The sequence below is a fragment of the Corvus kubaryi genome, unplaced genomic scaffold (genome assembly GCF_017639235.1).
Source record: "Corvus kubaryi isolate FWS band 111438036 unplaced genomic scaffold, C.kubaryi_AGA036_p1.0 37398, whole genome shotgun sequence".
In the NCBI taxonomy this organism is placed as follows: domain Eukaryota; kingdom Metazoa; phylum Chordata; class Aves; order Passeriformes; family Corvidae; genus Corvus; species Corvus kubaryi.
Genome location: NW_024581137.1, coordinates 38,880,627 through 38,908,072, shown reverse-complemented (window position 1 = coordinate 38,908,072; position 27,446 = coordinate 38,880,627). Strand labels below are relative to the sequence as shown.

The 27,446-nt window shown below is 37.8% G+C and overlaps 2 protein-coding genes across 2 annotated transcripts in view; both read right to left on the bottom strand.

The window, feature by feature from the left end:
* The window catches only part of LOC121671336 (macrophage mannose receptor 1-like), a 35,675-nt gene extending 34,812 nt beyond the window's left edge, over nt 1-863 (bottom strand). The window contains exon 1 of the mRNA XM_042042798.1: nt 679-863. Coding sequence (XP_041898732.1) covers nt 679-748 — 70 coding nt within the window. The 5' untranslated portion in view covers nt 749-863. The remainder of the gene's footprint in view (nt 1-678) is intronic.
* Nucleotides 864-2,624: 1,761 nt separating this feature from the next.
* LOC121671612 (macrophage mannose receptor 1-like) overlaps nt 2,625-27,446 on the bottom strand; it is a 33,724-nt gene continuing 8,902 nt past the window's right edge. Inside the window, 22 exon segments of the mRNA XM_042043599.1 lie at nt 2,625-3,454; nt 3,852-3,881; nt 5,612-5,779; nt 6,606-6,722; nt 7,756-7,902; nt 9,336-9,422; nt 9,425-9,500; nt 11,437-11,666; nt 13,061-13,163; nt 13,826-14,007; nt 14,657-14,771; nt 15,864-16,003; nt 16,327-16,427; nt 17,224-17,291; nt 17,786-17,949; nt 18,047-18,082; nt 20,366-20,510; nt 21,511-21,598; nt 22,887-23,014; nt 24,290-24,489; nt 25,349-25,497; nt 26,466-26,581. Coding sequence (XP_041899533.1) covers nt 3,210-3,454; nt 3,852-3,881; nt 5,612-5,779; nt 6,606-6,722; nt 7,756-7,902; nt 9,336-9,422; nt 9,425-9,500; nt 11,437-11,666; nt 13,061-13,163; nt 13,826-14,007; nt 14,657-14,771; nt 15,864-16,003; nt 16,327-16,427; nt 17,224-17,291; nt 17,786-17,949; nt 18,047-18,082; nt 20,366-20,510; nt 21,511-21,598; nt 22,887-23,014; nt 24,290-24,489; nt 25,349-25,497; nt 26,466-26,581 — 2,835 coding nt within the window. The 3' untranslated portion in view covers nt 2,625-3,209.

Genomic DNA, 27,446 nt, shown 5'->3' with positions numbered 1-27,446 from the left:
GATAAAGAAAACATATCTTTGAACATTATCATCATACTTACTTCAAAAGGGAGTTGTGATCTGTGTTTGGTCAACTTCAGAGCCTTAACTGTCCCTCTCATCCTTACCCTAACAGCTGTGGTGGTTATTCCACAGCTGTTCTTCACTATCATATATTTCTAATATGTTTTTTTCACTGGCATCTTCTCAGCCACAGTGAGAAGCCACATCTTACATCAATCCACAAGTTCCATCTCACCCCACACAATCTCATGCTAAGGCTAGGAGAAACACATACACCACCCTATTTAATTCCTTCATCCTTTTCATTTTTTGTGAGTCAGTCACATATACAGACAAGGACTATGGAGCACACTGTGAAGTCCATCTACTTTACAGTAGCAAACATAACCAATAAACAAGTTGTACCCAAAAGGCAATCTTTATTCACATATGTGACTCTCTCCTTCTGATTCCCAGCTTTACCCCATTTTGGATATTACCCTCTCTTTAAAAGTAAATCAACATGTCTGTATCTGCCTTTTGGAAACTTCTGTGAACCATTCCCATTAGGACAAATATGAAATGCAGAGTTGTAAAGCTGTGTAAAAATCTTAAAGATCCTGAGAAACCAACAAGACAACAAAGATGCCCACTTTCACATCCACTTTTGCAGGGGATAGGAAAAAATAGACTCACCGAATGTCTGAAAAGCAGTATGAACAAATGAGAGGAAAACTAAAACTGTAGAAAAGGTCAAGTATTTCATTCTGTCTTCTTATTCACAAAGCGAAGAGATGAAATAATTGCTGCAGTAGAGGTCCTTAAAGAATCAGTTCGCACCGGCTCCTTCTCAGTTTTGGAGATTTTTAGTTGAAAGAGAAAACTGGGCTCTAAATAAGGAAATATCCTGTCACATGTGGTATTTTGAAATCTATAAGTAATTACAAAATTCAAACTTTGCATCTGAAAGTGAAGTTTCCATCCATTCAAATGCAAGTGGCGAAGTTTGAACATTCCAAGATCATTCCACTGAATTATTTTTAACTTTCTTGGTTCTGTGCTGGAATTGTAACATTCTGACCCTCAAAGACAAAGAAGCAGGGAGTGCACTTTAAACGAATGTACCTTAAATGTCATGCATATATACCTGGGAAACTCAGAGAAAAATATATGCAAATTTCTTAGCCATATAGGTCTTCACTGTTGCAAAAGATATATTGATTTCATTTACTGCAGTGAGCAATGCTGGCTATTTCAGTGTGAAAAATTAACCCACACAGGACAATTTAATTTTACTTGGTGACTTGATAAACTGGGTATTATGTATATACTTGCCTTTTATCTATCCAGTGTATCAGCTAGTAGAACTACTGTGCTGTTATTTCATGTGAATTTATCTTAGAAGAACCAACGCAAATTAGCCAAATCTTTACAAATCTTTCTGATTTTGGCAAAAAAACTGCCTTTCAAAATTATTTCATCCATTAAGTGCAAATGAATTTTACTACTTTATTCTTTCTTTGTACCAAGTGTAAATGAGACAAGGGAAGAGTAATAGTTTCAAATTTTACAAGTGAGCTTCATTCATTTATTAAGTGGAAATTAACTACAGCTATGATGCACAATCCCTTTGTTATTTTGAGAAAAAGGGAGGAAAGAAATTCAGCTGAAATTACCCTTCAAATTTTGTCTCATTTTTCTTAGCTTAATTATGAAGACAAATCTCACCGTATTTTCTGCAAGAGCAAAGCATCACTTCATAAGATAGAAGAAATTCATTTGCACAATACAGTCTTTGGAGCTGTGTAATCTAAAATCTAAAATCTGTGTAATTTAAAATAATGTTATTATGTTGGATTTTTTAATCTGTTTATTCTTTTAATTTGCTTTGCCTTTATCATTAGCCATCAAATAGCACTGAATCCAGTTCAGTATTCACAAAAAAAGAAAAATATGTGTATTTTTTGTAACTTACATGAAGGGGGAAAAAGAAGTTGTAAGATTAAGAGGGCTGTCATTAAAAGTAGTTTGAGTACAAAATGCCGTTTATTCCTTATCCTCTGCAATACGTTTTGTTTAATTGCCATATCTACATCGTGTCAATCCAATGTGGTGTGACATCTCCTCTGCCGTTCTTATGCACTTTCTAAAGGTTTGTTGTTCCCAGAGACCCTTGAGATCTTTATTTCTTCAGTATGTCAGAGACAACAGAGAACTCATAGGAAACTTAAACATCTCAGTAAACCTCTAAAACATTTCACTAGCAAGGCACTGCTGTGTGCCCCGTGGTTTTACGGGCCTGTAGCATGGACACAGCACCCAGCTATCAGTCCATTTATCAGAGAGGTGGAGGACAGTAAGCAAAGGTATCCCAAAATGAGTGATCAAGTGGAATAAAACCAGGAATGGATTGGTGACTACTTTATAGTTTATTTATGGCTTTTTTAGTCATATGCCTTGTTCATGTTTCTGCATCTCCTCCTGTCAGCCTCTCTTTTAAGGAAGAAGACACATTAGATCAACAAACTATATATCACCTCCACATGCTAATTAAACACTGAAGTGTTATTATGCAATATATAGATTGTTTATTGATATAGTCTCATGTTGATAATTGATAAAAAACATTCAAAGTCATAGAATAAGACTGTGTGCAAAGATTTATTTGTTTTGCAAAATCCAAGTTGAAGCCATGAACGAAGGACAAGTATTTGCATTTCACTTATAATACTATAGCAAGGAAGATATTTATGTAAAGGGTGTAAAACAAGGGCAGCAATGGGGAAGAACAATTCATGTAAATCTCTGTTTATTCCAAACACCACTTGAGTAACAGTGTGGATGCTTCAGTACAGTATGGTGAGATACTCTCAAAGTGCAAGCATTAGGGCTGAGTGCTCTGCAAAGAGTGCTCAGTTTTAGTCTTGACTCTGTATGTGACACTGTCACAAATTCCTAAATAAGTAACCCATATCTTTTAAATCTAAATTCCCACCAGTTATTTTCCATGCTCACCTCATTAGCCATTTTGTACAGTACAAAGTCAATAAACACCTGAGAGTATTTATTGCAGAGCATACAGCAATAGTTCTCAATCTTTACCGAAGGAATAACTGCCAACGTAACTTCACAGTAAAAGTTACATGCACCTAATAAAGACTAAGGTTTCCTTTAGTTCAGCTATATTTTTTTTCAGCTTAACCATTTAGTTTGGCTGTGTTATCCCATCAGACAACACTGTGTTCATTTTTTTCTCTGTTGTTGGTAGTATCACTTCCATTGTCCCCTGCAGTCAGGGCATGGCTGTATTCCAGCTGTCTGCTGCCCCACCTCAGCTCTCTTTCAGTTCCACTTCCAATTTTCATCTTGAATAAAAAATAAACCATGAAGCCCATCCCTAATAAAATGATGAAGACCAGAGTAAGTAGTATCCACATATTCAGGTGACCACTGGCTTTGTCCTTTTTGGCATCTATAAATAAATAAAAAGCAAATAGAAATGAATGAACTGTAGCAACAAATAAATATAATAATATTGAAAACTATAATATCTCTCTTAATTACTCGGGGGAAAATCTGTTATAATATCTCTGTGTCAGTCTTCCTCATAGATCTTACCATGCAAAAGGAGGATCAGAGAGGCGGTGACCAATTTACCAAAGCATTTTATTATCTTGGGGTTCCCTAAGTGTCTTGCAGATAATGATAAATTAGGCTGGGAAAGAATTCACTGGTAAGTAAGTAAATTAAGCTCATATTTAAAAAACAAAACAAACAAAAAAAACCAAACCAAAAAAAAGACCCGAAATAAATAATATTAAATTCAAGCACATATCTGAAATTGTTTGGAAGGTGAAAAAAAATCTTACCTTCCACGTTTGCAGCTGCTTTAAGAATAGCTGTCAAAGATAAAGACAAATGTTAAGACAAAATCTAAAAAGGTCACATTTTCTTCCTGACAGTTGCTTGTTAGCAAAAGGTCTGGTAACCTGCATATCATCTTCACTTCTGAAAACACATCTGCTAAATTAAGAGAGCTGAAAAGGTGCGAAAGATTTTTAACCCCATATTCCCTTCAATAAAACTGCAGTGTTTTGCATATTAAAGCCCCCTTCTTGCTTCTTTTGTAATAACCAGAATATCTCCAAGCACTGGTAGTTTCTGACTGTTGTAAGTGGACTCTCTCCTCTCCCCTGATTAATTAACCTTGCCCTTTTCACCACGTCTGTTTCTCGTGGAGACTGGGAACAACTTGATCGACTGCTGAGGATATTTGAGCTTTCCTGTATCGCACACAATTCTTTTGAGACCCAGCAGGTCTTAATTTACCATAATTCATTTGCATGTGTAATTACACGTAGAGGCTCAGGCTTTCTTGTGCAGCGTTTCCCGGCTGTGCACAGAGGGCGCCATCCGCAAGGCTTTTCCCGGCGGCTGGGTGGGAGCTGCTGGGAGCTGCTGGGAGCTGCTGGGTGACGGACACGGCCAGGATGAATCTGGGAGCGTGGGATGCAGCAGGAGCCGGGCTGCTGCAGCAGAACCAGAGCAGTGCGTTGAGCTCAGGTGTGATTGCGAGCACGAAGGAAAAGCAGCTGTTAAATTTGTCCCTTGAAAGGACGCGGAGCTGGCTGTAGTGGAATAAATATCTGGTTGTGCTGGAACGCCGTTCCTCTGGAGAACCCGGTGTCAGGGAATATCCTCTGTACTTTGGCATTGCGCATCAGGGCCGCTCAGAGTCAAACCCGTCAAATAAACTGTGTGGTGATAGAGAGTTTCTGCTTTCTGACATGTTTGGTAACAAAGAACTGTCATTCAGCAGTGTCTGCCGCCTGCAAGGAAAACTAGGCATTGTCCTAAAAGCAGAATTTTCCTTTTGAGATCATGCCCTCAACACTGGTGTGACTGCTGCTTTCCCCACCAACTGCAGGTTTGCTTTGGTGGGGAAAGGACTGAACCTCAGAAACATCCTGAACCTTGGGGTTGTGAAATAGGGCAGGAAATTGGACGTTTTTGCAGAATTAACAGTTAAACTCCAAAATACCACATGGTTGTTTGGCTCACAATATTCTGATGTTTCTACTTCCTGACTAAAGCAGATGGTGCTCAGTTATACAGAAACAAAATATTAAAAAAAAAGGAAAAAAAAAAGCTAACCAAAACACTTCTACTCTTTTCAAAGGTCACTATGTGCTCTCTGGATCGCACTTCCGTTTCTATTTAAATAGAACTGCTTCATCCATCTCTTGCTGGAACAGCATGTATCATACTACAGCAAGACAAAGAATAGCAAATTATTGATGCCACTCTTGTTCCATAGAAAGAAAATAGGAATGTTAGTAGAAAAAAAATGGGTTTATGTTGGAGGGGAACAAAACAACAAAGGAGTTTAAATTTTTTTCAGGAATTATTTATGATTTTTACTTATTAATTGAATAGTCCTCACAGAATGTAAGAAAATCTGAGGTTATAAAGCAAGAAATCATAAACAGGGCAAACAACAAAAAAAATTGTATTATTTTTGTCTGAACATTGAAACATTTGTATCAGTCCTTTGTAATGATCATATTGTGCTATCACTACTGAAATAAAACCATAAATGGAAAGAGCAAATATTAAAGAAGTCACTTACTCTTTGGTTTCTTACAAATAAAACCCTTTTGGGAAGAGCAAGGCTGGACACTCCAGTTGCCGGTGGCCGCAGACAACTCCACGCAGAAAGCCAGCTCATCCCACGAGGGCTGCCCCTCACCCCAGTTGACAAAGTCTAAGGCACTGTTATCTTGCCAAAGCAGCTGCCCTGATGTTGCAAAAGTTAGTATCAATACTAATAGATCCACAGGAAAAGTTTTCACCTTAGTGAATATTAACATAATATTATTTTGTTCAGCCTAATAAGGCAATATTACTTTCTTCAAAAATTCCACCTGTTGTTGTTTTTGTTACATTTTATCTCATTTGATTCTTGTCTCAAAAACAATATAATTGCTTTCCCAAATTATGATTGCAGATTTATCAGTCATTTATATTTCTCCCTATTTTTCTCTAGGATATTAAAGTTTCAAACTGAAAAAAGCTTAATTCAGACTTCTGATAAAAAGTTTCTAAATTATTATTTCAGCAGCACTCAATGAAAATCAAGCAGCTTTTACTATAATGCTTAAACATATGCTTAGTTAAAAATGAAAACTTTTTTTCATAGACCCTAACAAAAAAAGAATGTTTCAATGGGATCAAAATAGTCTAAAATCAAACACTTTCTGACTGCTTTTAGTCTGGTAACAGTGTTTTCTTCCAGATGCATGTTTTCTTCTGCATGCTTTAGCAAGCAGCCTAATTTTTTCCATACAGAGTCACAGAGGAGCTTGATGCTGTGGGCTCTGGCTGGACTCTCACAGGTCCCACATGAGTGTTCCCCAGCCATGAGAAGATGAGAGCCAGCCAGGACTTGTTCCCAACAGGAAAAGCTTTCTCAGAGACCAGGAATACGAGAGAACCTCAGAGAGGACTGAGGTCTGAACTTCTACTATACTTCAATTGGCTGCTTAAAACCTATTTATTTTATTAATTTTTTGTCCATTTAATAAAGTCTGTTTATGGTTATTTATAGAACTTAGAACAGTTACCATTTACATTTCTGTATATTCCTATCCAAAAGCCGCTTGTCTTGCTTGTGTATAAGTCTGCATGTTCTATTAAAAAGTTTGATTCAACCACATCTTCTATGGAAGTCAACACAGCACCTATAAAAAAAACAATGGAAGAACATTGGAGATATACCCAACATAGTTACAGCTTTTGAGATAGGTTAAGTTTAATAAAAAAACCTCTCCTGCTGGTAGGGAGTAAACAAGAATTTAAATAGAGACAACAAGGTAGTGTACAGCTGTAGGGGAACAGCCCGGACAATGAGAAAGGTCATCTAAAGTGAAAGACACAAAAGCACAGTGAAGATGATGACTCTTAAACACCAGACAAAGTGCACTGTATTTTCAAGTGATTGGATGTTATTTTTCATAGGAATTATGAGTGATTAATTATTTGTTCTTCATGGTTTGACAGAATAACATATAGCATGAAATATTATTGTGTAACAAACAAATTTGCAATTCAAACTGATGTATTAATTTTTCTGGCAATGGTGGTAGAGTAAGAGGGCTAAGAGGATCTAAAAAGATATGAAACAAAGGATTCCTTTCTTTTCTATTTCCTGGCCTCCTGAGACATGCATGAGACAGCCAATGACTCAGCAGCAAAGGTGAAAGAGTGCCAAAGTGCTGCTCCTATCTTGGTCAGGAACAGATGTGTCCAAAGACAGGGAGGGAAGCATTTTCCATCCCTGGGCTCTTCAGTCTGCCAGGGAGCCTTACTGATAGAGCAAGGGCTACCAGGCAGCACATGCAACCCCTTTCGGATGACACAACCCGCATTAAAAATGAGTGATGGTTGTTGCGATATTTACTTCATATTGTGTGGGGAGAGATATGGAAAAGAAGGAATAAGGCCAGAAACAAGTGGGGTTTTTAAAAATCGCATAAAATTTAAGATGTTACTAAAAGGAGAAATTTTGTGAATGAAGAAATAACAAGAATCAAGCACAGCTGGAAAAATAAAACTAGGAAATCTGATCACCTTGAATTCAACATAATCAAAAAACACATAACAATAAAAATAAATGAGACATTTATTCCTTATTTTTCATATTTGTAGATTTTGCATTATTACTTTCCAAGATTTTTTTAAATAGTCCTATATTTGGGTAAAAATAATAATTACCTGATTGAATGCATTGAGTCACAGACTGAGCCCAGCTCATTTCATTGGCATTGAAGTTATAGCAGTGGCTTCGGAAAGGAATCCAAGATATGTGATCAGATTCAGGACATGTTCCAGTATCCTGCGGGGGATCAGAAGGAAGGACATCTAGAAGAAATGAGATATTATAGATGCTTTCATTCAGTAAGGATTACAGTTCTTCATATATGAAATCAAGTATTAAAACCACCTTTTCTTTAAAGTACTTTAAGTATTCTTTGGCACACAGTGCTAGAATTATCAGTGTCAAAGTCAGGGGTGACAGTGAGGATCAGGACTGGCCAGCCACAAGAGGATGACTCAGTGTGAACCTGTGCTCTTCTGTGTTACTAACTAAATCAAACTTGTACTGTCTCAAGGATATTTGAGTGTTCAAGGATTTTTGTTCTAGTTTATTTTGTTATAACCAACAAATTTATATAAATAAAAGAAGCATTAAAAAGCAGAAAAAAAGCCTCCTAGAAAACTCCCAAACTCTCAAGAAGTTCAAATAAGTTTTATTTTAAATGAAATATCATATAAACCCTAGTTTACTGTAGAAATTTCCTATTTAATATTTTCCTCAAGATAACAATCCTTACATAAAATTTCTGAATATCTTTATATCTGACAAAGCATGGAATAATCTGAGGCTTATTGAATATTTATGTGGTAACCCCTCATTTTCCTACAAACAATGACATTATGGAAAGAAACGGCGACATTGTCAATTAGTACATGTGTTTTTAAAACAAAAGTTGCAAATTAATAGCTATGAAATTCAGAGCATGGCCTAGAAAAGAAATTAAAAAACAACCAACCAACCAAAAAAAACACAAAAACCCAACCCGACACAACCCCAAACCAAACCAAACCAAACCAAAAACAAACAAACAAAAAACCCCCTCAACCCCCCAAATAAACTCTGTATTTTCATTAGGTGTGTGTCACTAGAGCTAACAGATGTTATTCTAACACAAATGAGAAAGCAAAAAAGCTCGGTCCCATCTTGAGGTTTGCCTGCAACTTTTACTGTGTAGTATTTCTCAGTGCTACCCACAGAAACCCTATGGAGTATGAATTTTTGTTTGGGCCAGTAACAGACCCTTTTTTATATGATAAAACTCTTTCTCCTTTATCCACATTTTGGAATCTAATAGTAATGAAGTAACAACCAGTGTAGGAATGATGTGTATATGTCAAAGAAAAAAAATCTGTTTTATACTCAGTGGATTTCATCAATTACAGACCTTCGCATAAAACCCCCATCAGCAGAACCAGTTTTACACTCTAGACTCAATGTGAAATGTCTAATGTTCCCACAATCTCTGTGATCTGTCTGCCTGCTCCCATGGCAGCTATCACTCCAGCCCACTAAAATGGAAGGATCTTGGCTGGTGAATGTCAACTCCATCAAAGTAAAACATCTGAATGCAAAATAAAGGTATTGACATTACATACTCAGGCTTATTCCTCAATATATACTTAGACATTTGCAATTCAGTCAAAGCACATAAAGCAAGGTTCCTGCCATAAAACCAAAAGTCATTGCCATTGCTTACCCTCAGATTCTTTGCAGACAGGAAGATGTTTTTCATTACAAGGTGCTGTTTTCCAGCTCCCAGAGAGTGCTAGATAGACACAGGCTTTTTCTGTCTTGGTTCTCCATAGTCCCACTTAGAAAAACTTATTTTCTTTTTATCGGTCCATCTATAATATCCATAATTCTAAAATTGAAACAGACATTCAACATAACAGTTCTACACTCTCATTTGCTGTTTCAGATAAATGCAGTTATACAGAAGCACATTTTCAAAGTGATACAGGCAGCTCAGTTTGTACTGTGGTAGTACTGTTAAAATACTGGTTGAATCAGGACTCAGCGACATATAAACAAGACACAGCAGTATGGCTCGCATGCTGGAACAGCCCATGGAAGTGTTTAGAAGGCTAAATAATGCTCCCTGGGGACTCAGTCCCTTGCTGGGCAACGTTGTGAGGTGGAATTCCCATCCCAGAGGAGTCAGATCTCCATTAAGAGCAGCAAGACCATAGGAACATGAAACCTGTGGAAAGCTTGGGTGGAAATGGGTCTCAGAGGTGGCAACCAAACAAGGACTCTAAGCTCCAGCAGTTTTGAGGAGAAACATTTAGGAGTAAACTGCAGCTATCACTATGAGATACCTGAGAAAATTATTACTTTTTAAGAAGAAAATGAGAAATACGCTGAGCAGGACTTCTTGAGTCTTTGTTTAGTCTTCCCTCCTCCCCTTTTTTCTTTTCCAGGAAGAATCAGAAGAATTACAAGGAAAAGCACACAGACACAGACAATATATTGCTGCCAATAAGAAGAGGGGGATAAGATGTGGTCTCACTCCAGTGTATAGCTGTGTCAAGAGAGGCGCCAGGTACACAAGGTCATACTGAGCTTGGCATCATCAGGGCAAGATCAGTCACTTCCTGGGGAACAGGTGGAACCACAAAGCTTCACTCTGCAAAGTCACGGATGGCTCATTTATGAGTACCAGGGGAATGTCTGGTGATTCAAACTTGGTCAAAATGGAATTTTAGCTGCTTTGTAAATCATACTTCTGTGACTGTAAAAACAACCAACTTTGATATCAAGTGGACTTAACACTATTATTTTGGTTTGGGCAGAGATGCCCTGTGGACTTGTGCAAGTGGAAGGATTTATTTTAAGGTTGGTGACTACCCATCACTTATGTGAGCATTTGGTCTGGTGGGGGGACACATACTGTTAGAATAGTGGAAATACGTATTGTTCAGCAACAAATTCATTGTTTCAGACAATGTAGCCTTCTGAGGGGCTTTATCAGAGTGTTGCTGCATCATGTAACTGGAAATGCTATTTTTACACAATATTTATTACAAGTATCCCTAGGTATACTGAATTTCAGACATGTTTTGCTATGTTATATATTAGAGTGGAATGACAACTAGTAAAAACAATGAATGGTTAAGATGATTATGACAGATGCAAAAGCTTTGTTATTATCAAGAGGTTTTAGTCAGATCAAAGAACAATGCAATAGAAACATGATAGTTAAGTGCATTTAGCAACTGCATATTCACTAGGGAAGCTGAAGCTCAATTTGTCACTCAGTCACAGAGCTAACAAGACTGATTCTCACTCAGGTGTTCCCTTACAAAGTGGTGGAACTTGATTTCAGTATTCACTACTTCTGGTACAGTATAACTTTTACTGATTTTAATCTTTGGGACCTAGCAGGTGTAACAAAGAGTGTATGCTCAAAGGTGTGTGGTTTGGCCTATAAACCCTTCTGAACCAAAATGTAATGGAAAAGCTACAGCTGCCAATGATCAAGAGGCACTAGCCCTACTGACCATCTTGGATCCTTTGAGTAGGGGTCACCTGACCTAAAAATGGCCATCTGAAAGTTTACCAGATGTTTTTACCTAGGTGTCCAAGATTCCCACAGAACTAGTAAAGAGAGTCCAGCACCGCCAAAGGTTCTCATCCTTCTCCATTGCCTAAAATGGAGTTTAATGATTTAAGATAGATGAAGTCAAAAGATGTGAGACTGTCCACCAGTCCTAGGTTTCTAAATCTGTTCATGCTACAATTCTTCTGCTAATAATAACAACATTTAACTTTACAAAATATTAATTTATTAATCTTACCACATTGCTGTTGAGCCCAATCCATAAGGGCTCTTCATATTGCACTGCCCGCAGCAGCAAGAATATATTACTGTAATAATCAAAAATGCTGGCAAGCTCTGAAGATTTCTCCTTGCATGCTTTTCTTGCTTCTTCCCAATCCATTTTATAAGGAATGATTAAATAGCTGCTGTTACCATAATGGACAAAATCAGAATCTGGACCACTTGTGGGATGAAACAGTTCAGGCTCTGTAGGAAAGAGGTACAAATTTGAGAGGAAGAGGAGAAAACAGTGAAAAATTACTAGGTACTGGATAGCAATATTGCTTTTGAGTAACAGATGAATATGGTGTGCCAGCACAAGCATCAAGTAACAGCATTTCTCACACAAAACCAAAGAGAGTTATTTTAATGGCAATTTGGAATTATTTTAAACTATGGTGTAAAAACACATACAGGGATTAGAGAGAGGCAGAGAATGAGCTGTGTGTACCTATAAACATACACTGACCAGATGAAATGATGTGAATACTGGTTTCACCATGATCCTCCCCCAGAGCTCTCCATGTCCCCCCACCTCAGTGCAGGTGAACTTCTTCCCAGGCATGAGCACAGGACTATCTCCATACTGCTTCAGTCTCAAAATAATTTTTTTCTAAGCAAAGTTTGTGGCCCTGCTGCTACATCTTTCCCTTGTAGAATGAAGTGAAAAAGGAAACTTTATTTGTACCTTAAATTATATATGCAGAAGTAGAAGGCAAAGGCCTAGAATTAGTGATGGGGACAGAAGAAAAGACATAAACTGGCTTTGTGTTCAGTCACTGTTGAGGATGCCCTGGCAATTTTTTTTGCTAGTGTCACCCTCATGCAGCTTTCTGCCCTTGCATGGGACAGAGCTGTGAATCATCTGACCCAGCTGTGGCTTCTTCCTCTATTTTAACTTGCTGCTCAGCACTTCCCTGTTTTTGTTCCTGCAGACTCTGCAGTGTAGCTCTGCTCCGGATGTGTCTCCCACCCTAAGGCTTCGTGAAGAAAACTGGAACTTTTTCTCTTCTGAGTATTGCTGTTCTTGTGTTAGGAAGGCCTTTCTAGAGACTGATGAGCAAACTAATCAGTTTAATTGGCCTCAGTTAACCCCCAGTTGGAGGCCACTGAGGGATCTGTCTTTTTGTTTTGTATTTGCAAAATAACTGGATTCAGGCTCCTAGATCTACGATAATTGGGTAAAGCACAGATGACTAAACTTTTCTGTTAATAGAGAAAACAGGCATTTTGAAGGCATAGCCCTTCTAGGAACCTGGTTTGGGCACTTTTCTTATGATGAAGATGGTGAATCCTGTCTTCAAAGTGTCTACATGCCATGTGCAAGCATCTGATTAAGTGTGGATGTCTGCAGGGTAGGCAATGTTGGCTTTTCTGAGTGGTGGCAGGTGTGCTGATGGGGAGAAGTCGTAAAGCAAAATATTTTCTATAGTCCTTTATCCCAGAATGCCTTTTTGTCTACTTTCCTGAGCCAGGAAAGTAGCCCTGCTTCTCTCACCCTGCCTGCTATAGCCACAGCTGTGCACTTACAACTGAGGACTTAAATGGTTGGATTTTTCAGTAAATGTTTTCAACAAAAAAAAGTGAAAAATAAAACTTACCACTGTCCATCTGGCAAATATAGCTTTTTTTATGCTGGCAGTCAGTATTTTGCCATAATCCTGCATCATCTACAGATCTTTTTGTCATTTCAATACAATCAGTCTAGCGCAAAAATAAAAAATAAAATTTTTGCTGATAAAGTGCAAAATTCCAAGCGAAATAACAGAAATAGGTATGAGGACAAAAAGCTAATAGCTTTCTTTTCTAATTTTCTGGCTCTTCTTTTCATGTATTTCTTGTTGGAAATTAAATGCATTATATTATATATCTTAAGCAAATGTACTTTCATTGGCAGATTGCTGCAAGGACTTCTGTCAGTTTATTAAAATTCCTTGGAATGCATTGAAGTTATTTTTACTATGTAGTTAATGGTAATCTGTACTGAATTTGTTGAAGTTTCATTTGGATTCTCATCATGCAAGGAAAAACTATAAACCAGAATAAAAATCACAACTAATAACACTGAATATTTTCAGTAAAATATAATAATTATAAAAAGTGTAATTATTTCTAGTGGTAAAGATAGTAAAGCATTCCTTTTCTGCAGTTCTAGACTTTGACAAAGGAATGAGATTAAGCCTAGACTCTGAACAGGTCTATTAATTCCTGAGTACAGCTTTAAAAATTTGATCTTTGAAATATTCAGTTGCCTTCTGCTTTAAGCAATTGAAAATAAGATCTTATCTGAGACAGAAGTTAGGCTGGGTACTCGAACCTTGAGTATGTTATTTATGTTATGCATTTTCTGATTTATTTCTCTTTACCTGTATTGTAATATACTTCCAGTCAACCCTTGTGAATTTATCTCTGAATGGGAATCCTCGTGCCCACTTTGAATAGTCAAAAACGCTTCCATCTGTCCATAGATATGTATCCTCACTGTTAATATCATTCAGCCCAATCCATGTTCCACTGGCAACATCGTTTAGGTGGAAGGTGAGGAAGGCTAATAGAAAATAGATTAAAAAAATAAAACAAAAATACCTGAGGATTTTCGTCTCTTCAAATTCAATGTAAATCAAATTACAAATAAAACATCCAATCATCTTCTAAATATATTGGAAATACCAACTTCAGTATTGTTTGGCTATGAGCTAATGGTAAAAGAGAAAAATTACAATGGGTAATCAAACTGAAGCAGTTTGATTTCAGGGAAAAAAAAGAGGGAAAAAAGGAAAACATTTTTGATTTAAATTATTTAGGCTGCATGGAAATATTATAGAAATCAGGGCCAAAAGTGACTTCAAAAGTATTGTCTTTCCCAAGGGAGAATCACCTGCAGATATGTAATTTCTGGTGGATGTTTGTTTAATGTCTAGCTTGAATATCTGTGAGCATTTCATGACTATAAACTATTACAATTTATCCCATCTTCCAAGGCCATGGGGAACAGAATATTCTGTTCCTTCCACATAAGATGTTTGCCAAAACTTGGGAAGTCTCATAATATCTCACTCCAGCCTTCCCTCTGGATCAAACATCTCCTGGTCTTCCCTCATAGATGATGCAATTTAGATCTGGGGGTCGGTTCACCCTCATCCTTAGATGGTGACGTGTGGTTTCATACATAGTGCTGTAAGGCTCAGATGTCATACCTTGCACTTGATCACTGTGTATAGAGGCCAAATTTCCCCCTAATTCTCTACAAACACTTCTTGCTGAGTGCCAAGTTAGTTTCTCATCTTCTCTGGATCCAAATATTTTATAACACTGTGGAGAGAGTAAAGAATTAGACAGACTTTCAGGTGGCAAAGAATATTAAAACCATTGATCTGGATTAATTCCGTGCTAGTCCCTGCATGCAAAGAGCTGCAGATGAGGGATCTGATGAAACACAAAACTGTCAGCCTGAAAGAAGGAGACCCAGCCAACCCCAGAGATACGTGCACAGTACTTAAAAACCTGTGGAGTCACTGCTGGGAAAGAGCTGACAACTGCCAAAGCTTTTGAGGAATTAAATTACTGAAAAGTAGAATTTTTGGGGGACTGGAACTGTCTCCTGATTGTGAACCTAATTTGAAGCAGGTAATAATCTCTCAGGTCAAGTTTTTTCAATTAAATACCACAGATGGAGAGCTCATATGAGAACTCACATGAGTGGAACAGCATCGGGAACAAGTGCCCTTTTGTATAGAGGTTTTTCCTAAATACCAGTGTAAAATATTTTTTGTGTGGTTGTGTATCTTCTGTGGGACAGAAGACATGGCTCCTCTCTCTTCATGCCCTTTGAATGCATAAAAACTTTGCATTGTGGAATTGATTTGTGGTTTTCCTCTGTTAGTCTGTTTGTTGGGGTTTTTTAAAAATTCATATGTCCAGGTTTTTTTGCTTAACTTAGCAGAAAGCAATGCTTGGTTTTCTTTTATATTTGATTTGACATCTATTGCTGTTCGTGTTACTCAGCTTAAGATGAGTTGCTGTGATAGCTGATTACTTATGAAAAGTGTGACCTTTCGTTTTTTCATCTGTCTTACTCAGAGAAACAGGGTTACACTTACAGATAAGGATAATGTATCAGGATTTCTAAGTATGCCTAAAATAAGCAGGAATATCTAGAAACTGGGAAAGTAACTATGGCTAAAGGCACAGAGACATTTATAAAAATTATAACTTCAAACATAAAAATCACCTTCTTTTGAGATTTAGTTACAAATTTGCCAACCTGAAAATTCACTGCACTGCTAACTAGGATACCACTTAGTAAACTGGTGTATAGAGGAATTTATTTAATGAGATAAAAGGATAGTTGTTTTCTTCACCTATAGCAAATCTGCTAAATATGGCTGAGATTTATTACTGTACCTTATTGTTAAACAAAAGCCAGGTTTCAGGACATCCTCCCAGAGGTGGAAGTACAGTAGGAGCAAATCCTGAGTAAGTTGAATTGTGCCTTTCACAGATAAAGGCATTTTTCACAGCACAACTTATGTCTTTCCAAAAGCCTGTAAAGAAGTGGAACACATAAAATCACTGAAAATATTACAGAATACAGGAAAACTTGTACAACCACTGGAGCAGCCAGGCCCAGATGGCATTCATAAAGCACAAATGAAACACATTTACCTAAATACACTCCTCCTTCCTTTACAATATGCTTCTTTCCTAAAAGTGATAGCACTGTTTCAAACTTGAGCATGTTAAGAAAAAATGTCAGTATTATTGAACTACCTCTTTGTGGGGTAGCTTCAAATTTAAGTCTGTACCAAACATTTTGGATTTTGATGCTAAATTTTACCCAAATATTTCTTGTTGCTATTTTACTCACCAAAATCCTCTGACATTATCACACAGTTTTCATCATTATTTGCAAAATTGGGTTCATTTGGAGCCCAGGCAACATAATTCACTGGGGTGTCATCCAGCCATCTGGAAGAAACAAGGGGACAGTGTCTGCCAGACAGACATCTCAGCAATCAGCCAGTCACAAGGTCTGTTTGGGCAGAGGGCTGCACAAGGTATTAGCAGTGACCAGAGGGCAAAGGCTCTACATATCCTGCAGAGGACACAGCCACAGCATTACTGCTGCTCTCATCTGTTTAGTACTACCATATTCCAGGCAGTGTATGGACATCCTTTAAATCCCAGAAAGATGTCCTCCTGAAAGTCTTCTATAAACAGATTGTTAAAACAAGTTTCCTGACAGAAATTTCAGAAAGCTGTTGGGTGAGACACTGCTTATGCTTCTTGCTTCCAGCTCACATAACTTGAACCACTTGGGGTTAATTTGATTTAACGCTTTCACATACATTTTATCAAAACCTCCTGGCCCTTTTCTGTAGCCATTGGAGATCTGGTCAGAGTAAATCTCACCCTTAGGTTGATGTCAAAAGTGGATCAGGTAAATAATATCCTAAAATTAGCTGTTTCCTTTCACTATTTATGCAGGGTTGCAGTTCTCAGTGTAAGACATAAAGTGAGCTGCATCTTAGCCATTAATTTTTATTGGGTTTTCTCTCCCAAATTTGGAAGGAAAATGCATTTCTCTGCTTAAATATAGAAGAATGTAACACTTCTGATGTGAGACAGCTCCTGAAAACTATCCAGAAGTCAGTTGCTCATCAAGTTTCATTTAACTTGTAAGACGAAAGTGCACACAGAAGTGCTCCCTAGAGTGAGATGAAATTACCATCATTTGTTGTCCATTACATTTTCCTTTACTCACCTGAATCTCTGATCAAAGCTGACAACTAAGCCAATGAAATATGATTTTCCTCTGTGTTTTGTGTACATCTAAAATAAAAGTAATTAATAGTTAAGCAATAAACCGTTCCTCAATGTCAAGCAAAAATCTGAAAGCCAATTAACCATGCCTGTGATTTTTTTCCCCTTTTTTTTCCAGAATTTGAGCCTCATATAAGGAAACTGTAGGTTCAGACTCAGGTTTCAAGCAAGCAACAGGTATATGTGGAACATCCTGGAGTGAAGAGCCCTCTGTACAGGAAAGCAATTGTCACTGTGCTGAACACTGCATAAATTAGAAGAGATGAGCAAACCGGGCCAGAACTATCCTTCTCTGCACCTCTAATATTTGCATGCCATTTTCCTCTACCTATTAAAAACAATGCCTTTTTTTACAGGTCCTGAACAAATCTATTGCTCTATAAATAAGTAATGTAGGAAAATAGCTCAGGACTCCAGCCTTGCTAAATATTTAGTATGTTCCCTTTATTTTATCATCTGGTCTGCTTCAAAATGCAACTATAATTAATAGGCTTTCTGCTTACATATTGCCATAGAAATCGTCTTTTGCTTTCTTTCTCAATGACAACAAGATCTGCAAAGTTCTTCTGACAAATTCTCCGTGCTTCTGCCATATGGACATGTTCTTTGCTGAAATAGTACTGCTTATTTTCATATATAATCCATCTATCACTGGTGAGTTGATAGTCTGAAAGATAAAGAATCATATATAATATTTTCCTATCTGGTCTGTACAAAGTCTGAAAACTGTACAGTAATCTTTGTGAAAGAGAAAAGAAACCTACCAAGTCTGTAGTTTGCTTCAGGCTTTACCAGTGTACCTGTAAAATAAAAGATTGTAGTAAGCAACATCCTAAATAAAATAAAAAATTTCAGAGAGATTTGCTTTATGTAGTTTCACGTGCTTTGTAAAATAGAGGGAAAAACCAAACCCATCAAGCAAACTATGAATTAGCTAATGCATTTTCAATAATTTAGAGCATGTACTGCCATATTAAATTATGTATATAATTTAGAAACATTTAGCTAATGAAAAATATGTACTTTACAGTATCTCCAAAAGAACTGTATCAAAAAATCCAGGATTCACAGTAAACTTGTAGTAGGTTAAACAAATATTACTTTGAAAAATTATTTTAGTATTTTCACTTGACATGCTATGATTAATCTTTTTAAAATTCTTGGGACTAGAGCCAAATAACATAATCCAATATAGTAAATTATAAATCTTGCCTGCATACTAGTAGACTACCCACAAGTACTGAAAACTTAATGCTGTTTTATTGTTAATATCAGGCATAACTTCCAGTGCCTCAATGAATTCTTGCTTTCCTGATGACTTGATGTCTACTAGGACAGTCTGTTTTTAAGAGTCATGGAGAGCCAATAGATATTGACCCCAAGTTTCTGGTTACAGGCTGGACCAGGAGGAAGCAAATTAGCTGTTGCTATTCCCAGAGCCAGCTATAGCCTCTCAAAGGAAGTTCTGCTTTCATAGGAATGCCTGTTATTTTGTACTTCTGGACTACTAACTCTGTTGCTTGCTCCATTTCTACTGTGGTTTCATGGCAAGAAACACAGTGTTATAGAAATGACAGAAATAATTTGATGAGAAATAAGCAAAAAAAAAAAAAAAAGAAAAATCAAGTCAAATTATTTTGGGGTCTTTTAAACGCTTTCTTCTTAATTATTGAGAGAACAATAGAACTAAAATTATTTCAATATCTTCATCATTAATTTATATACTTCTGGTCATTTTGATTTTATTGTTCAATGCTAACATAAATGTAACATTCATTGTTTTCGAACAGCTGGAATATTTTTTGTAAATGTGTGTCTTAAGTGAACATAAGGTAATTCACTTCTGAGCATGTCTTCTCTCACATTGATCATCACAAAATCTAGATTCACAAGATCAATTTCTTGAATTTTTCTTGCTTTTGAAAGTTCATCTAGGATCAAGATAAGCTGATCAGAGTCTTTGTGTTGTGCTTTCTGAACTTCTGAGTAATCTCACCAAGAGCAGAGAGCCACATCTGTCCAAAGCAGCATGCTCAGTGTGCCCAAAAGGGCTGCACAGGATGTGCTGCTTCGAGCTGGTGTGCAGAAATCAGAGCTTGGACGCTGTGTTTGTGTGACTAATCTACCAAAAGTGATTCTTCCTTTCTGGTTAAGCAATTTTTCAATGTTACCATGGTGCCTCATTCACCCTTCAAGGGTTTTGTTGGCAGAGTCATCAAATATTAGATACACTCAGTGTTTTTATATAACTGCTTATCCCTTCCCCTCCCTATTGTGCACCCTAGTAGTTCCCAGTGTGCATCCAACTTTCTTCTCATTTCAAGAAGGTTTTAAAAATCTCCTTCTCCATGGAGATGCATACAAACTGTTTACAACCAGGAAGCAGGGATGTAGAAGTAGGACTGAGTATGCAAAACAAGTTCTTTCACTATCAGCTCTCACTTGAGGTCTGCAGCCCAAGCAGACCCCATTTTCATCTCCTGCTGGTGGGCACCCCAACATCTGTCAGGTCCATTTTGTGGGCCTGGCACCAAGTGTAGGAGTCTTGGCATTGGGACCCTGCTTCCCAGGCAAAGCTGGTGGATGCAGGAGTTCACCAAGGTTACGCCAGCCTCCACTTTTGATTATATTAGGTTTTCAGAATTGCTGGTTCCTATAGCAACTGATCCCTCTCTTGGTTCCCATTACTTGTCTCACAGTGGGAAGCCAAGCTCTTGTCCCTTTTGTAGGAAGAACTCTCTTGTCCGACATCTACGGCTATCCTGGGTAAGCCTGAAGCAGACAGAAATAGAGGGAGGAGATGAAAGGAGAGGGGATAAGTACCTTTGCTTTGCAAATTTATTCAACCCATGGCAGAAAGAGATAAAACTAGAGATGAAGTAGTAGGGACACTAACATCCTGCATCCAAGGACAAGAGAAATATCTCAATTCATTCTTCTTGGCTTATGTGTTGCCTTCACTGCAACTGGTTTTAAAATGAACAATTCCCAGTATCTTTCTTACGTTCAATTTGTTTAAATCCATAAAATTTGCTTTTTAAACTTGGGTTTATTGCTCCAATTAAATGGGGAAGTAATAATACCTTTTTTTGTTTCACAAATCCAATTAAGTAAATGTTCACACCGCAAGTCGTTCCAGCGCATTTGGGGTGATCTATTAAGCATAACACAATGCTCAAGTTCACCATGGTTGTTGGGTTCATTTTCATCCCAGTTCTCATAAATTACCTGTGTTGGAAATACATATAAATTACTGAGTGATTCAACCGGAATAAAAGTAATTGAGATTGCCATGGTGACACAACTTCAGTGTCTCATTGTCTCAAGTACCTTTTTTACCAGATCAGTAGGAGTTCAAACAGACCAGAGAGGGCTGTGAAAGTCATGCTGGTCAGGTTACTTCCCCACCACTCCCTGAAGAAGGTGCAGAGACTACATAGTATAGAAAACCTTGTATTTGATGAAAGAAAAACTGATGGGCAGAGGGAGTCACATTTATCTTGTTTTGTGAAAATTGTTGGCTGGGCTTCCCTGTACTGCCATACAGCAGTGCCCGTTTTGGGGTGCTCTGTGTAGGAGCACAGACTGCCAAAGGTGGGGTATGACATGGTACCAGGGATGAAACAGAGGCAATGCTGTGCTAAGACAGTGCACTGCAGCTATTCAGCTACTGGATAAAGGGCTGCCATGCACCTGAGGAAGGTTTAATGGGGAAACCATATTTTTACTAGAAAATGGACACATCGTGAACCAGCCATAAAATAGAAAATCCAGAGCACGAAAGACAGAAGGACTTGAACATGTACACAGGGGAAAAAGTCCATGGGAAGGTTGTGAGAAAGGAACAAGCAGCATTGGGGAGGATGTGAATGAGGAACAAGCAAAGGAGGAAAAGGATAAGAAAATGCAAACTGAAGGTCAGTTGTGACATACATGAGGGACGATGTGACACACATACACGAGCCAATCATAAAGCATAAAGTTGCATATGCAAATAGGCCTTAACCAATAATAATTATTCACGATCGTGTGTGGGAAAAGCAAGAACTGTATATTGGGGACAGTAGTTTATCAATAAAATGGCTTCTGCTTGATTCACATTGAATCGTGTAGAGACCATTGTTTCTCTCTGCAGTTTAAAGAGATTGGAAAAAAGGCATAAAAAATAAGAAATATATATATTCTGAAAGACAGAAGGTCAATTAATATCCAGCAAATAAATACTCACAGGGGAGCCATCGATCCAGGCAAATCCTTCATCAGGATTTAAGAGAAACAAACCGATCCAGAAGGCCTGAGTGTTCAGTCCTTTATCCCTAAAATAATTTGTACAAGAGAGATATATGAGTGTAGAAAGAGAGGCCAGGATATAAATCCTGAAAAGCATAGAAACATGCTGCTTTCTGTCACACCTGAATTGGGACCTGTGGCCCAAAGCGAAGCTCACTCCCTGCACTCTGTAAGGGGGTTTAATACTGCTCTGTGTTGGGCTAAGACTTCCCATATTTAAAAATAAGTTAAAGTGATGTGGCCCAGAGCCAGCTCAAGCTCCCATCCCTGTGGATGCAGCACAGCTCGAGGTTGTAGTATGAGTTCAAAGACAGAGGCTTTAGCAAAAATAAATCATAAATAGATGTTTATTTAACTAATAAAAAATAGAAAAAGTTTATTTTCAACTGCTTTCATTTGCTTCTTAGCCCTTCCTAAGAAGTTTATATAATAGTTCATGATATTTACCTTTTCATGCCTATGGACCAAATGAAAGAGTCCTATTTAATTCACTGCATAACACAAAGATTTCCTTCCACAAAAATTTTATACTCTAAAGCAAGAGACTTAACAGGCTAGTAAAACCACATTCAGCTGCTCACAGTACTAAAAAAAAATTTAAATTAAGAAGGGTAAGATCACAAAAACTTCTTAATATGAAAGTTTTAACTCTGTTTGAGAAAGTAAACCTCAATTCTGCAATATGGGAAACAGTTTTGGTTAAATAGCTGTATATTATGTGTCGTTGACATGTCTTGACATTATGAAATACAAACAGAATATAGGTCTAATTTGAGGGGAAAATAATGTTACAGCTTATACATCATGAGCAAGACATAGCCATCTAAAGTGCTCCCAAAGGTTAATTACGATGAATTATTCTTTGATTTCAGGAGTCTTCAGTTTATAGTCAGAAAAATTCCACTCTAAGTCCTTGAATTTTGGTTTACGTTACACAGTAACTCAAGGGAATTTTTGAATGAGTTGGTTAAAGTAAGAATTGCACACAGTTACAAAATGCCAGTTAGAGCTGAGTATTTTATTTTCTCCCTTTTGGGAGAGGGACTAACATGTAAGAAATTGAGCAGATCTAGAGAACAGCCTTGCTAAAACCTGTGATGAAAATTTCAAAAATATTAAAGCCTCTTTGAAATACTAAAGTTTGGGGGTTTTTTAAGCAATGTTACAGTATGTTATTTCCAGAAGAAAAATTTCCAACATAATTCAAAATTTGGTTGTTTTTATTCACTTACTTGTTTAGCTCCAGATATGTTTTAAGTAATTTTTATTTAACATAGCAGGAACATGAAAAAGAATTCTTGTTCAAGTACTCACGAAGCTAATTGCCATAATAAAACTTGATCTTCTCTTGTATTGATTGTGACCAGATTTCCACCCATTTCTCTACAGAATTCTTCAGCCTCAAACCAAGACTTCTTTTGGTTTCCCTCTCTCACAAAAAACTGTTGAGAACAAAAAGTAAAAATAAATTAGTAAATTTTCAAAGCTTATAAAACATATGTAATTAAATTCAGCCTCACTTTAGCACCCCTTTACTCTTGACAGAGACAACATGACACCTGTCCAAGCCTTTAATATTGAACATTAGAAATGTTAAGTGTAAATATGTTTTCCTTAGCATCATCTATTTTAAAATAAGGCAAAAGTAGTATAGGCATCTGAGGAAAATAAAAGGTATCAGAATGCACAGAGGAGAAAAAACTAATCTATAACTTAATTAGAATTTTGACCACTGAAAGGTTCAAAAAAAGATGGAAAAACTCAACCAAGGTGTTTCACAGTAGAAAGCAGGAGATTTTTGAGAAAAGGAAGGGGAAGGGTAAGTCTGTGTTGGACTAGAAAAGATAGTATGGATGCAGAAAATTGTTTGACAAAGCATGGACCCTAGATGAGGAAGAGGTTTTTGTATTGAGGTGCAAGCATGCACACAAAAAATACACTTTCTGTCATGAGGAACATATATTCTTGGACTAAGGATTTGTTTAACAGGACTAAATGCTTAACGTTATATGGAAATGATAATCAATAATTTGGTAAATTGCAGAACCAATATAATGATAATTACACATGACATAGAAGCTCAGACCCTTGTAAATACAGGACTAAAATCATCTCTGGTCTCCCAACAGGCAGAGCCTCAGAAAGAAAGTGAGAGCATACTTACATAAAGACATGGAAGAACAATGCTGCATATTTATTTACTTGGTCTATTTTGCCTTTTCTTTCCTTTTTTCCTTTGCAAAAAGGAGAGCTTTTTAAGGCATTTTTAGCTAAATCAAGAGAATGCTCAAAAGCATTACTTGCTGAAGACTTGCCAACTAAATGCAGATCCAAAAGTATCACTATGAGTATCACATGCTGTGTGAGAAAAGGTTGTCAGAGGGGCACGTTTTCTCTCTGAAACACTGTCCTATGCAAATGACACTTCCAGCTCTTGAGATGCAATACTATGTTTTTTCTGAAGTGCCAAACTCCTGGAAGCAAATAAATTACGTGAGGTTCTCACCTGGAATTTAGGTAAAAGAAAGCGTATTTCTAGCACTTTGTGTTCATCATTTTCCCTTGTTGACTTTTGTTATATTTGGTGGATTTTTCCCCTATGTTTTCTTGCCCTTTAATACCCAAGAAAAGATCATTCCCAAATAATGTCCCAGCATCATGGTGACCCCTGGGCTGCCCCATGCTGAGACTCCCACTGAAGGTGGACACACACTTACTTTGAGGCAGGAGTCTGCCTGGGAGGCTCTGTCCCAGCCTTCAGCACAGGTGGCCACAGGGACCTGTCCTGGAGAAGCAGGAGGTGGCACTCCTGCTGCCCGCTGTTTGCAAAGATAGTTTGATGTCTTCTCACAGCTAACAACATCCCATAATCCAGCTGCAATTCCAGTTCCCATGACAACACAGCCTTGCTCTCTCCCTTTGTGATGTGGAAAAGAAATGAGTAAAACCAAAGCCTTAATTGCTGTCTAAGGAATCAGACCTTTGTTTCTATTCATAGAAGATTATGAAAAGGAAGGTGCAGATTATGCAGATTAAAAAACATCCTGGATATAAAACTATTTTTAATACCACCTGTCAGAGGCCAGATATGGGCCAATGAACCTCACAGACACAGCTTTGCCAAAACCAGAGATTTGCAGCTTCAGAAAACAAATCTTCCTTATCTTACCATCCCAGGGAAATCACAGGGAGAGTGGCTCTTGATTATATTTACATATCTAATAGATGACCTGACAAGTACTTTGGAGTTCTCAGTATTCTGGTAACTCAATTTCAAGAAGGGTGATGTCAAATACAACAGGTTTGTTTTAAGGCATAACTAGCTGTGTGAAGGCAAGAGCTCACAGGTAGCTGCTAATATGGATTGCTGAAATGCCAGACAGCTGCAGGTTCACTGCTTATTTCTCACATATTCACATGGTGGGTCAAAACCCTGTCCAGAATAATTTTTCTAAATCTGATGAGTTGTTGTTTACTGGTGTTAAAAATGGTGAAAAAAATGAGCCCATGGACTTTGTTAACTCCTGCAGAGTATTGCCTTCAAAACCTGTCTCTGTACACCTTGGCAGGAGGCTGACTTAAACCAGCACCTGCAGCTCAGCTGTGGCAGTGCTGGTTGCACTGGTGTCAGACACAGGTCTGATGGTGCTGGCCACCTGCAGCTACAGGCACAAAACATAGTGCCCACCCTAATTTCTAACCAGGGGAGTGAAAGCACAAACCCGTGAGTCACAGCTGCACTCCTGTCACAGGGGTTGAGCCCATGCAGAGCTTACCTGGCATTGCTGTGTTCCAGTGTGTGAAATGAGGAGTTTCTCCATCAGTCCACCTGAAACTCCCTTGTTGTTCTGTGTCTGAGAGACCAATCCAGAAATATTTTTCAGACCTCAGCCCCGTCAGACTAATCAGAAAGGTTTGCTCGTTTCTGCAGTGGGAAACAGTGTTCATTCACAGCCTGTTACCGTGCAATATTAATCTAAGTGATACAAACAGAGGCATGTAAACATGACCCCAAAACAACAGTTCCTCAGTGAAGTTCAGGCAAACCCCTGGTAGTCTTTAAACTGCAGTCATGAGGGACAACTTTTTCCTTTCAGCTGAAGGCAACTGAAAAGTCACAAATTGCTGCTCACATGGGCTTCTAGTCTTATTCTACTTTTTTCACTCCCTTTCCAAATCTTTGAGGTGCCCCAAGCAGACCACCAAGACAAGACCAAGCTGTCAGCTTTGCTACCATCACCTCTGAAGGCAGTCATGTTCCTCAGGGGCCATGAAGCCTCTGAAGCCTGACAGGGATGTAGGTAGATGAGAGATGATACATTCTGGCGGTGGGAGAGGGCAGGTTCTGGGAAAGATTTCCTATATTTTTTCAGAATTTGGCTTAGAAGGTAGTTTAGGAAAATGTGAAGCTTTCCTATCATAATGAGAGACCACCTGTGAATAAGTAGATGAAAATAGTAGTATCTACTTTCCAACAGAAAAAAAACCCCAACAATACAAAACAAAACCAAACCAAACCAAACCAAAAAAACCTCACCCACCCACCCACCTAACCAACCAACCAATCTACCAACCAACAATCAAATAAAAACCCCAAAACCCCACCAAAACCAGAAGTTGCTTTAATTATGAATTGAAAGATAAGAGACAAGTGTTTCATTCAAGAACCCCTCAAATCTGAAAATTGCTAGAATGGATTGAGTAGATAGCCCTAAAACATTGAGGCATTTGTTTTGGTTTAGGTTTTTTTCTGCATGGATAAACTTTGCATGCTTTTCTACGATAAAATTTTTGAAAAGCACTGATAAAACACTTTGACAGGTTCAAAAAACAGAAAAGTTTTGCAAGTTGCTCTATTAAAAGCATTGATTTTTTAAAAAGTAATTTTCCCACCTGCTTTCCACGGTAGCTAGATGAGCTCTGCTCTGTTCACATGTCTTATTTGCTTCTGAGAATGTCAAAAGTGCAGAACCCACCAAGTAACAGTGAAAACCATATCTTTTCCAACCCTGTGACGAACATAAGATTTTAATGTGCAATAGAAAGAGACTTCAAGGTAGAAATTTCTCTGCTCTTCTGTTTATAAATGTTCAATGCTCAATTTGTTGCAGCTGAGTTTAAAACTAAGATGAGACTGGGCTGATCTGTTAATAAATAAAAGCTATTTTTTGATGCTGTTCACTCCCACAGGAGGCCTTTTTGTTTAAGAGGTGACATTAAGATCTTAGTTTTCATCTCTTTTATGCATACATGACTTTTCAAAGAAGGTTGTGACTGTGCTATTTGCTGTAGCTTTCCAGTGCTCTGTAGGGATGGGATTATGCAAACTGAGTCTATAAGGAGCCTGTGATTCATTCAGGAGGACCTGCAGCTCCTGCTGTCCAGAGCTGCACAATCAGACATAATGAAATACCAAAATATTGCAATATGGAAATGAATTCACAAACAAGCACAGCCCCCCAAAGCTGCCCCTGTCACTCCCAAGCAGAAGGGGTGAGGACATTTTCTGAGCCAAGAGGAATCCAGACAATGCTTGTTTTCAGGGAGAGTGGAAAGGTGGAATACCAGTAAAACAACCCCACTTTTCCTGCTTTTACAGAGATTTCTGCTGACCAATACAAATACAATGGTTTTCCAAATTACAGGGTGGTTCATCTGGGAATGAAGGGCAAGGCAGTATTCACGTCCATGTAAATGAACCTCAACTTTCTTGAGAATTTTCAGATAAAAATGAAAAATGCACATATATTAGTAAATTGCTAGCAGGAAGAGACCAGGTTTCCTCAACAGTAGATTTTCTATAAGACACAAAGACAGTATCCAAAAGAAGCAAGAACTAGTAAATTAATTCCTCTACATTTTTTTGAAGATTAT